The sequence below is a fragment of the Alternaria hordeiaustralica genome (genome assembly GCF_023758085.1).
Source record: "Alternaria hordeiaustralica strain BMP 2776 chromosome Unknown scaffold_10, whole genome shotgun sequence".
Classification (NCBI taxonomy): domain Eukaryota; kingdom Fungi; phylum Ascomycota; class Dothideomycetes; order Pleosporales; family Pleosporaceae; genus Alternaria; species Alternaria hordeiaustralica.
The window spans coordinates 703,529-716,415 of NW_026056782.1; the positions used below are offsets into that span (position 1 = coordinate 703,529).

Genomic DNA, 12,887 nt, shown 5'->3' on the forward strand with positions numbered 1-12,887 from the left:
TATATAAAATATAAAAGTATAAAACCTTTATATATAGAAAGCTAGTAGATAGCCTAGTCTAATTAGGCTAGGCTAGTTATATAATAATATAATAAAATAGAAACTAGCTAGAACTATAATACTTTATAAAGATATAAATATAGCTACGCTTTATAATATAGCTATAGGCTAGTTTTATATTATAAAAAGTAGTGTTAGACTCTTTATAGTAGTAGTAGGTAGTATAAATTTTACTCTAGAGAGTTAGCTTTTTTCTAGAGTAAAAGAAGATTTTTACTAGTAATTTTCTATTACTAAAATTACTAGTATTATCTTAAATAGAAATAAGAAAAATTAATAATATAGTAGCTTATAGTATATAGTAGTGTGTTTAAAGTAGTGTAAAATAGAATAAAAGTAGTAGTAATTAAGTCTTTTTAAGTATAGACTTATAGCTATATTTTTACTAGTAAGCGTTAGTAAAATTTAGCTTTAACTAATAGGTAGTAGGTTATGTAATCCCTATAAACTATAAAAAGGTTAAGCTTTAAGCGATTGAATGCGATCTTGTTCAGATCTCTTAGTGTCGCATCCAACACCAACAGCCAGGAAGCCTTGCATGCAGATCCTCAACACTCGATCAGCAGTCCGCGACTTTGCCTCTTCCTTGCACTTGCAGCAAGCCAAGTGAGCATCAATCTATCTCTGATTATTATAAGCATCATTGAGCGCTTACTATAGTAATCAATCTACGGATGTGTGCACAGCCGCCCCCACGAACACATGTTGCGCAAGCGACGCGGGATGTCTAACATTGACATTCAATATGTACCTGTCACACATAAATCGCGTGCAGACGGTACGAGTCGTAGTGGTCGGGTAGGAAGGGCGCATGTGGATGCGCAGCTGTCATCCGACGCACACAAGCCTGTCATCCGGAACGGAGTCCCAGCGACTCATGTTTGATTTCAAAGCTGGCTTGCAGTGAGCGGTAGCGTCAAGCCGACTGAAGGAACACCTGCGCAAGCGTCACCGTTCACGACATGCGAACGACACATGGGCAGTCCAGCTGACCATGATCCGAAGACGTAGCTTCCGACATCACCCGCTGCTAATACATTGAATGCCGACAAATCCGGATCATGACTTTTGGCAAGCAGGGCATGGGAAATTTTTCGCCGTGTAGCGTATTCGTCGGTGGTCGAGAAATTCCATGGGCAATAATAAGTCCGTTATATGGTGTCGGTGTTGGCTGGTACCCACACGATGCCCCACGCTCCACCTACACGATCCTGGGAAGCCCGGTAGAAGAGCCACAAGTATAGTCAAGAACCTTGAGGGTAGGAAGTGGTAGTTCAGATGCTCTGAGAGCCGATGCGTAGTCTAGGAGAATTCTGATCTTGAAAATCTTGTTCGAATGGAGAGTGCGGTGTGTGATGAGCCTGGTGTGGTGCCGGGCCTTCTTCTTGTTCGAGAGGCAAAGCGTTCATCTTCATCTCAATGACTCGGTTCTTGGGTGAGGTCATGACGGGTGGACTTCGGTGCCGAGACCCAGAACAGCGTAGGGTGTGCGCCGTTGCTTTCTCACTCCTAGCAAAAAGATTTGTAGAGCCCTTAGCTTAGAACAATTACATTAATATCCTGCTAACTATATATAGTTAATCTATAAGCTATTACTTTAGGTAGTAGGCTATACCTCTTGCTATAATTTTATGCTCTAGTTATGTAGCTTCTTATGCTGCGCAAATAGAAGGCGTTCTAAGATTATTCTCTACTAGTCTACCTTAGCCTAGGCGTTAAGTAGAAGGTAGTAGTTACTAGGTATAAATTAGATTTAGCTAAGGCGTAATATAGCTCTAGCGTAGCAGACTTTAGCCTCTTAGTAAGTAAAGAGGCGTATAGGTTCTTTAAGCTTATATTTAGATGCGTTACTAGTAAGATTCTAGGTACTATAAAGGGGGTAGACTTTTCTTTGTTTAACGTTAGAGAGATCTTAGAAATGTAATATAAGGCTTACTTATACTAGGTAGTTATAGAATATAAGTTTGCTATTAGTTATTAATATTTTAAGTTAGTCTTAGCTTATAGTAGTGTTATAGTAGTTTGTACTAGAGTAGTTTAAGATAAAAGGTAGTAGAGAGAATTAAGTCTTTTTAAGTATAGGTTATAGCTAAGTAGCTAGAGACGAGGTTTGCTAAGATGTATTCTTAACTAATAGGCACTATCCTACGTAACATCGAAAGACTGTGGCATTGGCAAGCCTCGGGCGACGAGATTCAGGAGCTCACGATGCTGGTGTTGAAGTTGCGGCTGAGCTTAGCTGAGGACATGCCGCATCCGAGCCCTGATTGGTGGCAGCAAGAGATGTTCGATGCAAGCTGCGGTCTTAACACCTTCTACTTTGGTCGCACCAATGACAACAAGACAGCCACAAGCATTCTCTCTCCACAATCTAGTAGATCAGGAGATATCAGAAAAAGCAATTCAATATCTGCAACGCACTACGCATCACACACGCTGATGCAGCCATCATGGGTATCTCCATAACTCTTGCCGTATTCCTCGCACCGGCTGCTGACGAGAGTTGCCGCCGCTATGTGCGCTCGATCTGGGGCACTACCACTATCGGGTTCGTGGCTTGGGCGTCCCACGCTTGTTCGACGATAATAGTCCACGTGCAAGTTGCGCAGTTTAGCCGGTAGAACGAAGTCGCGCTGGCGCTATGTTCCAGCTACAGGTACCAGCCGTGTTGCTCGGCCTGGCGGCAAAGGCGCGTTCGCAAAGTCGGATCTCTGCTAGGTACCCTTGACCCAAGGGGTGCTGAATGAGAAGGTCTAGACATCCAGCCTTGCTGGTATTCTCGTCGCAACCCTTAACAGAGCAGAATGTTCCCTTGATCGCGGATATAACGATAATGGCGATATGAGCGACAGAGTGGATGCACGTTGGGGAGCCTTTCTGGTCTTGGCACAGCCTGCAAGTCTCATTTCGGTTGCGAGACGGGCGCGAAGATCATGATGGCCGCGGAATCAGGAGCGGGCCCTCTTTCCAGCTTGGATGGTCCTTGTGAGGGATTGAGTAGGAGAAACTCAGAACATGCTATTTGTGTACTGCATTATTTCGAAGCCATTACCATCATACGTCTGAAGCGTTTCTTGACAGAACGGTACTTCAGCGCTACCCCGTGGCTTCTAGGTGACATTGCGAGCATCGAGGGCGGTGGGAACTCCTGTGAAACGCAAAATATGCTTCGGAGACTTCTCGACGTGTGCCGCTAGCTGCCTAGACATGTCGCTTTGGTGGCCGTGATGAGTCCAGATGATGCATTACCAGTACACTATGATTAGTCGCATGGAGGTAGCGTAGCAAACTGCAAGCCCAAGTCGACGGTTCTCATGTCACTGTAGCAAATCTGCGTGGGAGCGTTGGACTTGTTGCTCAACCAGAGTCGACCAGATTTGCTGTGTTTCAAGAAGGTCCGGTGAGGGCTCTCAAGCGCTATTGGCGGTCGACAAATTGGCCCCGCGATGAAGCATCGGAGATTATCAGCAATGAATGACCTGGCACGCTGGCGACCAAGCAACCGTTCGTGCAGGGGACACTGTCGGCGCAGTTTGCGCTATGTGGCCCGGTTTGCTGCACGGCAGGCCCTCGGTGCCAGGTATTGCGATAGTCAGGAACGCTCGGCTTCTAGTCTATAACCCATTCGTTATATCGACCAGTAGTTGTCTGTATCGCTCGCGCTCCAGATCTCGGCGTCGAAACTTGGAAACTTGATTTCGGCAGAAGCGAGTCGAGGCTGGTGACAAGCTGCAGCTGCAATGGGCTTGGGAGCGGAACGCACACCAGCAGGATCTGGATGCGCTCCGTCAAGGGCTAAGATAAAGAACCTTGAGGGGAAGCTATCGCGGGACGCACCTAAAGCCCGACACGGGATTGGCCAGTGCCTGGAATGGGAGCGATACCCAAAGCCGTTAGGGTGGCTTGATAGATCGACGTCGTGTCAGCGCCCTGCTCAAGCGAAGTTTCCGACCGACACACGCCCCTTCAGGCGTACTGAGCGTTTGCTTGTCTCATTCGTACTCCGCCCTCTAGCGATGCAAGGAGAATCAAGAAGAAAAAAAAGTTTTTTCCGGGGTAGAGCTGCACGGCAACGACGAACGGGTGTGCTGTCGCATCTGCTATCACGCCCTCGGTGTCAGGTTGCTGAGGCTGATGCGACTTCTGCCCCTGGATTCGTTCTGAGGTCATGATGTGCTGTCAAAGACCAACATCGTGCTGACCTCGACGACGCCACGTTGCCCGCTTCACGGCTTTGGGATGGCATATACTGGACGGGAGTGTCAGGCCCCTGCAGCAGGCACGGTGGAATTGCCTATCCTGGGACTTGCGCCATCTTCAACGGCGGGGTGTCGTTCCAAGGTTGTCGAAATTAGCCCATCATGGATTGCTCTTAGTGCACTGCTCACCGATATTTGCTTGAGTCTGCCGTACTAACAAACTTCGCAACCCACCATCAGGTACGTTATTGTACCTGCATCTCGCCTCAAGCCAAGCTAGTCCGGTGTCTATAACCCGCAACGCTCCTCTCTCTCGGTGCGCCGTCGTTGGCTTTTACCGAAGGACCGTTCTTTGTGCTGCCTCGTTTCGTGGCGCTAATAGCATACCGTCATTGCCTACTGCGGTTGTGGAGCGAGGGTAGACGCATGACCCAGGTCTCCGCTCTCGAGCCCCTCCGCCTTCCCGCACTACTTTATCCGCATCGCCCTCCAAGGTTCATATCAGACAGAAGTGGGCTCTAGGTACCTACCATCGTTTCGTCGACCGCCACCTCTCAGGTGTAGCCGCATCAACCGCAGCCACAGCCAGCATGGTCGTGACCTGATCGACATCACTCCTTCATATCTTCTTTTTGGATCTTCCTTCCAATACACCATCACGCCTTCAACAAAGACGATCGCGACAAAGTTTTACCATTAAACGAAAGCAGTCCCATTCAACTCTCACACTCACATACACACCCTCGTTACAACCATGGAGCAAGAAACGAAAGTCTGGATCATCCTTGGTGCCGTCGTAGGCATCCTCGTTCTGACGGCGGTTGCCGTTGCCCTTCTCTTCTGCTGGAAACGATCTCAAAGAAGGATGCGAGGCTTTTCTCTGCGAGCTGTCACACCATTAGACGATGCCGAATTTGAATCGTGGAGACGGCCCAGCCAATACACCCAACGACCGGAGAAGTACGGCATCCGACCAGCTGTCTTACGCGAACATGTATCACCCAGAGTCACTTCCATGTTCGAGAAAGAGCTTAGCACATACGAGTTCCCTCCAAGGACACCATCATTAACCGACATGGCTTCACTAAAGTCACCCTCCAGCTCAATACGAAAGCCCGAGCGCGTACGGAGGAAGTCCAGTGTCGCTTCGTCTATTGCCGACCGACCCCCAACACCCTATTCTCCGAATTCTCCAAGCGGTGAATTCAACCGTGGCTCCACATCTTCACATCGATCCCAGCCTCTAATACATTACCCATCACCATCAGAAACTTCTGCTTTCCGCTTCAACTTCGAATCAGAGTATGGCACTCAACAAAAGGGCGCTGGACGCTGGATATGAACGCCAGTGTCACTTCAACATTCCAGCCATCTTCGCAACTCGAACATTACGGCTGGCAGTGATCTCTGTAACACCTGCAGCCTGCCGAAAGCACTTGAAGCGACTGGAACACACCTGACAGCTTCTTGCGTCACAACGCACCGCTTGCTGCTGTACAAGCATCGGGGCTGTCGCGATACCAGTCCACACTTCACCTCACGACCTTCGCTTCGCATACATACTTTACGATTGGACATGATTTTGTCATTTGGAGTTCGGCGGCGCTTTGCATCTATGATACCAGACCTTTGAGTCACTACACAGGCCTCGAGCCTCTTTGTTTCTTTTTGTTGGAGGATGAGCCACTCCGTGCCGAAGATCGCACGAGAATGCAATTCAGTAGTATAGCCAACCACGTAGTCGGGTCTGCAGTTGTAGCACTGCGAGAGGCTAGTCCTCTGTACCCATATCAATGAACAAACCCATTAGCACATGATCCTTCACTCTTTGCTGCAGTGATCTCCCTCCCATTGCGCAATACGCCCTGGCCTGCAAGACATCACGCACCACGCATCACGACATCAGCCCAAGCGGCAACTCGGCCCCGACCGTTCCCACCCACGACTGCCGACGCCGACCCCTTAGCCGTGCAAACGCCTCATCTGTGCCTGTGCCAAAGGAAGGAAAAACGTGGTCTTCACCGCCAGTTCCAAGACCCCAGAATGCTGAACTACGCCATCTGAAACTCTGCTCGGCCGCCATCTCCACTCCACTCCACTTCGACTATCGAAAAGCGCTGCGGCACGCGATTCATGCGCGATCGCGCTTCCCGCGCTCGAAAGGTTCACCGCATTATCTCGCTGGGTGAACCCCGCGAGATGGTGAAGGTCGTGATACTGGACTCTTGGGGGCTGAAATGCGAGACGCAGGGTGGTGGAGTAAGGGATCTTCGGTGTCAGTTGCTTTTGCGCACATCATGGGTGGGTTCTGGTAAGGGAGATGCAACTCATCTAAGCGACAAGCTAGATGCCTGCACGGATACTATGATAAGAAGCAAGTAACTTGAAGGTCTACATTACCCTGAGGAACGGGGATTATTGGATTTCGTGTTGTTGCAGACCCCAGTGTGTACTTGCACCTGTTCACTTTCTTCTTCTACGGCTTGCTGCTGCACTGGATGGATGACTAAGCTAAGCGAACCGAGCGGATGACGTGCAGCCAGGATAAGGTGTGTTGAGCTGCACGGCGTGCGTGAAAGCGTTTTAGTGGGTCAACGAACTCAACGTGGACAGCTGTCACCGCAAACCGTGTGGGCAAACAAGCAAATTATCAGCCACACAACAATAACCCCCATCGCGTGCTCGTTTCTCAAGCCCATAATTCGCGTCGCCCCATCTCATCCACCAGCCACTACCCGCGCGCAGATCAGTCGCAAGCGCGAATCTCGTTAATCCGCACCCCACAAACGCGTTCTTTCGCGTCTGGCACACGACATCTACACGTCCAATCGCGAATCGCCCAATATGGAGTTTATACAAGGTACGCTTCGTTGATGCGCCTATCGTCCTATCACGCTATTGCGACACGGGTTGCTAACACCAGATACCAGACTACGCAGCTCTCCTCCCGCGCCTCCTCCCACCGTCCTTCGCAAACCCACTCCTCCACCTCCTCACAACCTTCTTCGGCATCTCGCGCACGCTATCCACACACCTCTCCCCCCTCCTCAACAAACTCATCACCCAACCCGATGTCGCCTCCATCCTCGCGCTGCTCGCCATATTCTTCATCTCGCTCAAGATACTGGACATGATGTACCGGGCCGTCATCTTCTGGGTGAATCTAGCGTTGCGACTGGTGTTCTGGGGCGGGATACTCGTTGTGGGCTTCTGGGTGTATAACAGAGGGCCTGAGGGCTTTGTCGAGGATGTGCAGGGCTTGGGCGAGTACTGGCTGGGTCAGTATGAGGTGTATAGTCAGGAGGTTAAGGGGTTTCAGCAGCAGAAGGAGGATCAGATTAGGATGAAGGCTAGTGCGCAGCAGCAGCAGAAGAGGAAGGGGTGGCGGTGAAGGTGGAGTGGAGACAATGGGTGGGTGTGTGTGTATGAAGAGGTGGGAGTTGGATATTTGTCGATACAATAGCTGCGGTTTTCGGGTCAACCTGCATGACTGGGCGCACGACTGGTTTTTGCACATATTCTTACGGCGCTCAGGATCTCGAAAAGTCTGGGACTGGCTTTGGGATTCACCGGCTTTGTACACAATGTCGGAGTGTTTTGGACTACAACTTGTACATGTTTGAGCTTCACGAATAATGGTATCCATGACAGTATTCTAGGCCTTCTTGTTCAAAGTGTCAAAGTATTAGCGCCAATGCATCGCTGTCTCAGCGTCGACACGATGCTATTTCGGCATTTGCTCTTGGGAAACAATTGACTTTTGTTCCAGAAGCCAACCGCAAGCACAGGACGACTCTGAATCCTTCTCATAGCGGAAGCGTACAGTCTAGACTTTTGGAGAAGAAGGAGGAAAGTTTGATGATTGCTGTGTCAACTCCTTAAAAGGAGCCTCTCAGTCTGCAGACGAAGACCTTACCAACACTCACCAACCACCTGCGATGGCACCCCGGAGAAAGAAGCAGAAGACCAAGCACGCGCGCGCTGCGGCTGACGCCACTGCACGAAGCATAACCAACCCCGCAAGAGAGCGTCTACCTACCGAGCTACTGTGGCTGATCTTCGAATACCTCAACTTCAATGAGCTGATGCGATGCACACGCGTGTATAGGAAGTGGGCTGCGTGCATACCAGGGGATAATTCGAAGTTGCGGGAGATACTTTTCCTGACAACCAATGTTCCACTATGGAAAGATGAACTGCAAATCCAAGCCCATAACTTCTTTTCAAAAGATCGTGGAGACAGCTTCCACATGACACCCACACTCCCGCTGATCACCACCAAGGTCCCGAGGCTTCAAATCAATCCTTGGTTCGACGAGGATACCAGGTGGAACAAGCTCGTTTATCTGGAGCGGCTTAGACCGAAGCCGACTCCAAGCATTCGCCGTAGAGGTTGCCCTTATGCTTTGGCTTTCTCATCTGTGGAGCAATTACGCCAGATGGCGGCATCTCTTGAGGGCAGCGTCGACGAAGGCTTGTGGACCGATATGCTCGTATGCATTCCGCCAGTGCAAAAGTTGGAACTAAAAGTCGACATCTATCTGAGTAGTTGTTGTGCTATCCTAACACGCACGCTTGCTGACAATCGCGGGATTCGATTTAAGCGCCTGGTTGACTCACTGAGGAGCCTGTTGAAAGAGGTAGCCGAGAATCTCATGATACATAAGGTCACGCTGCGAAACAGAAGAATCATTGAGATCTTCGACTGGTTGGGGGATGGTGAGGATGGAGATGGTACCCTTGTGACTTTTCGGCACACCAAAATTATGGAAACCGAGATTACGAAGGAAGGACATTTACGCAAAGTATGGTAGGGGCTGAGTGAGCGGGCTGAGTGACTGCTCCATAACCTTAGAAATGAACAATCACATATGCGGTTAGTCAAAAGTCCAGAAGTTCGACGTAGTCAGTCAAAGCGATAATTCGTTGTTTCACAATCTTGATGGTCTTTCAGATATCTCTTCGAGCATCTGACTTCGACCACATGGAGAAAGAGCAATTAAGGTCCATCAGCAGAATAACCTGGTGATCACGCGGAATTGTTTCACCAAATATTCTATCGCTCGATCAACGTGACTTTATACGCCGTATAATTTCCGGCCTTCGTATTCCAATCCTCTCAACTCTCAACCCTACTGGTCTTTCCCGAGAGATTGCGTTGCCCCAGATGCCATATAAAATGAAGGAAAATACACATGATCTGACCAGCAACAACAGTCTGAGCATGTCACACAAGCAACCTGACATGCCGACAGATGGCGCCAATCATCATCTTCCAAACGAGATATGGCAGAACATCTTCGGCTTTCTAAATCTGCCTGATCGTAGGTTCACTCCGCGAGTCTGCTCTATCAAATACATCGTGGGTGCTCGGTCTAGATACTCATTACTAACTGCGTGTACAGTTCTTCGTTCCCTCAGAGTGTGCACAGAGTGGCGTGATAACATTCAGAGCACTGATCCAACGCTCCGCGATAAGATGTTTAAGGATCGGGTAGTGCCGCCTAAAGATGAGAGTGGAAGTGGAGAGAAAGCGAACGACAAGACGGAGGAAAATGTGCCTACCGTCACAGTCAATCTACGTGCAGCTGCCGACCTGCTCTGCGTTCCCGGCTCTTTCCCAGAAGCCATGATCAGGTTCGAAGTCGATTTCAACACAGACTACGGTTGTGGTTTCGCCCCTGATGATTGTAACCAACTATCCAACTTTCCCTCTGGCACGAACTTCCATCCAATTCTTCTGAATCTGGATGAGCGTCTGCCTCTCGTCGATAACGTGTTTCAGGCAACCGGTGGAGTGCCACATAAGAACTTCGGCTTCGATTCATTCGATTCTATCGATGACGTATTGGAACGGATGCGAAAACATTCGCGCAGCAAAAACGATGGCTCATGGAAAGACATGTTGCTGTGTGTGCCAGCTCAGCCGCGCATTAACGTCATCTTCGACTATACGTATTACACCCGTGGGCGTCGCAAGTATAAGCTTTACGGAGAGGGTGGATGCGGGGTTACAATGGGTCAGTTTGTGAGGGCTTTCCGCAAACAGCTGACACATATTGAGGAGGACATATGTGGATTTCCTGAGGAAATGTTGGTCTACTGCGGTGAATGCTGGGAGAAGAATCATGAGGATTGAGTGATAACAAGGTAGCATAATGCGGGAGGTAAGAAGATAGAATGAGTTTGGGAAAATGAAGAGACCTTTGGTACCGTTGCTTCACTATCCCAACTGGTCTGCGAAACTGTCTTGATCCATCTGAGTTCGTGACACTGGAACTAATTCAGACGATGAGAATATTTGGCAATATACTTTGATGGTCATGTGGACTTATCTCGGGACACACATGCCACCCGATGAATGTGACCGCCGGCGCAGTATAAAGTCTACCACCCCAGTGTCGCTATCCCTCCTATCATCAATCTCAATCTATTTTCACGGGTTATCGCACCACCGGGGATACCAAACAACATGCAGGGGAATACAAAGGACAGCACCGATAAACCCGATTCAGGCATACTGAATGGTAGCGGGGTCCCAGACGGCCCTCCCAAAATGCCGCGGGATGAAGCTGATTTAGATGACGACAACAATGACAACGAGAACGAAGAGAAGGACGACAACATGGATGATGAGAGTACCGACAGCGACGATGATGACAGTGACATTGCCACAATCACCGTGACTCTGAGAACGAGTATCGAGCTGAAAGGCCTCCCCAACTCTTTCCCGCGGACCGTGATAGTCCTGGAAGTCGACTTCAACGAAGCGTCCACGAACCCCGAACCTATCTTCGAATTCACTCGCGATAACGCCTTCCACGACATTATTGACAACATGGAGCAGTGCATGCACCACGTCGACGAACGCTTATTCGACCCAGTAAAGCTACGGGACACTGGTAAACCACGACCTTGGTTCGAATTCGAATCTTTCCAACATCTGCAAGAGTTGTTGGAAGTCAGCAAGAACGATCCTTTACCCAAGGATAGTGATTGGATAGACCAGCTTCTGTGTACGCCAGGTCTTCAACGCATCGACGTCGTGTTCGCATATAGGGGTTACCATAACACGGGCCGTACGTACAAGATCTTTGCGGAAGACGACCATGGCGTTACTGTAGGTCAATTTGTGAAAGCTTTCCGTGATCAGCTGCAGCACACCGAGGCAGACATACGGAAGTTTTCTGGGGAAGTTTTCCTCATCTGCAACGACTGTTTCGGTAATGCTCTATGAGAGGAATGCGATACCAAAATGCTCGTTCTTGATGAGCTCCTGATCTGATTGTGGCTGGGGACGGCTTTCGTAAGAGCGATCACCTCTGTAGGTGACATCAGAGTTGTCTAGAATAGAATAATATCAGTCAGTAGGTTAGCATGGCGAGTCGAAATAAGCAACGTGATGCACACTCGTCTGTGAACCATACTTCTCTTCGACAAGACGCGATCGATGTATCCACCAATTGTACCTGAATGGCGGAATGAAGATCGAACGTTCAGAAGGCAGGTTCAAAGTAGCCGTGCATTGGGTTCTGCTGTGAGTAGTTGTGCCCATCATGCAGATGAAAGGTGCCCAAGCCAAGCAACCAATGACGTCGCAAAGTCCCCGCAGACCTCCAGCGACGCGCGCACCAAACGATCAACCCTCTACACGCGCAACCGTTCCACAGACTCACTTCTCCCACATTCTCTTTCAATTCCTCTACCAAAACATCAAGAAATATGGCAGCAATATCCCCCGCCCCCGCCTCAACACCCACGCCCACACCCTCAACAGCACCAACGCTCACGTCCCCCAACTTCGTCTTCCCACCACACTACTCCTTCCCCCCCTTCTTCACCCTCCAACCCGTCGCCAGCACGCGCTCCTCCCAACTAGCCTCCTGGTCCACGCTCATCCAATCCTACTGCCGCCACAACCGCATCTTCACCCTCTCCCTCATCGACGCGCTGCCCACCCCGCTCTTCACAAACACCACGCTGCGCCGCAGCCTCTCCCTGCGCGACGCAAAAGCCATTATAACCTACATGGCCTCCCCCGAAGGCGGCAACCGCGCCGAGTTCATCAACACGAGTTCCTCGAAGAAGGCGAAGGCGGGGGAAGAGAGCGAGGGCGGTAAGGCGTGGATATATTGGCGCAGGCCGGAGGAGTGGGCTGCGGCGTTGGAGGAGTGGGTTGAGAGGACGGGGCAGAAGGGTACGGTGCTAACGTTGTATGAGATTGTGGAGGGGGATGCGAGTCGGCGGGAGGAGTTTTTTGGTATGGATTTGGAGTTGTTACAGAGGAGTTTGGGGGTCTGTGTTAAGAGGGGGAGGGCGCAGGTTTTTGGGTCGGGGGGTGAGGGTGAGGGTGTTAAGTTCTTTTGAGAGAGTATTTTGGGTGGGATATGGGTTGGTTGATCTTGGTGGATATGCTTGGAGATGGAGAAGATGGGTGGAGACGAGGTGGATGCGCGCGTTGAATGATACCCAGTCATGTTCTGACTATGGCAATATAGAGTTCACAAAATCGTAGATATGAAAGACATTATACACATGCGACAAAGGCTTGGGCAACATTTAAAGTACTAGTGCTGCCTACATTCTTGCATATTTCTCCTCAGAAAGGCAGTCCCCTACTTCGCATTT

The 12,887-nt window shown here is 49.8% G+C and overlaps 5 protein-coding genes across 5 annotated transcripts; all 5 read left to right on the forward strand.

The window, feature by feature from the left end:
* Positions 1-5,013: 5,013 nt before the first annotated feature.
* On the forward strand, positions 5,014-5,601 carry J4E84_005826 (uncharacterized protein; the record flags this gene model as incomplete). Its single annotated transcript, XM_049388418.1, has 1 exon — positions 5,014-5,601. One exon carries the CDS (start codon positions 5,014-5,016, stop codon positions 5,599-5,601), a length of 588 nt encoding a protein of 195 aa, XP_049243963.1.
* A 1,502-nt stretch (positions 5,602-7,103) lies between these two features.
* Positions 7,104-7,650, forward strand: J4E84_005827 (uncharacterized protein; the record flags this gene model as incomplete). Its single annotated transcript, XM_049388419.1, has 2 exons — positions 7,104-7,119; positions 7,190-7,650. 2 exons carry the CDS (start codon positions 7,104-7,106, stop codon positions 7,648-7,650), a joined length of 477 nt encoding a protein of 158 aa, XP_049243964.1.
* A 2,088-nt stretch (positions 7,651-9,738) lies between these two features.
* On the forward strand, positions 9,739-10,398 carry J4E84_005828 (uncharacterized protein; the record flags this gene model as incomplete). The annotated part of the gene is made up of 1 exon (XM_049388420.1): positions 9,739-10,398. One exon carries the CDS (start codon positions 9,739-9,741, stop codon positions 10,396-10,398), a length of 660 nt encoding a protein of 219 aa, XP_049243965.1.
* Positions 10,399-10,731: 333 nt separating this feature from the next.
* Positions 10,732-11,496, forward strand: J4E84_005829 (uncharacterized protein; the record flags this gene model as incomplete). Its single annotated transcript, XM_049388421.1, has 1 exon — positions 10,732-11,496. One exon carries the CDS (start codon positions 10,732-10,734, stop codon positions 11,494-11,496), a length of 765 nt encoding a protein of 254 aa, XP_049243966.1.
* A 485-nt stretch (positions 11,497-11,981) lies between these two features.
* On the forward strand, positions 11,982-12,626 carry J4E84_005830 (uncharacterized protein; the record flags this gene model as incomplete). Its single annotated transcript, XM_049388422.1, has 1 exon — positions 11,982-12,626. The coding sequence occupies one exon, from the start codon at positions 11,982-11,984 to the stop codon at positions 12,624-12,626; it is 645 nt and encodes a 214-aa protein (XP_049243967.1).
* Between the last annotated feature and the right edge of the window lie 261 nt (positions 12,627-12,887).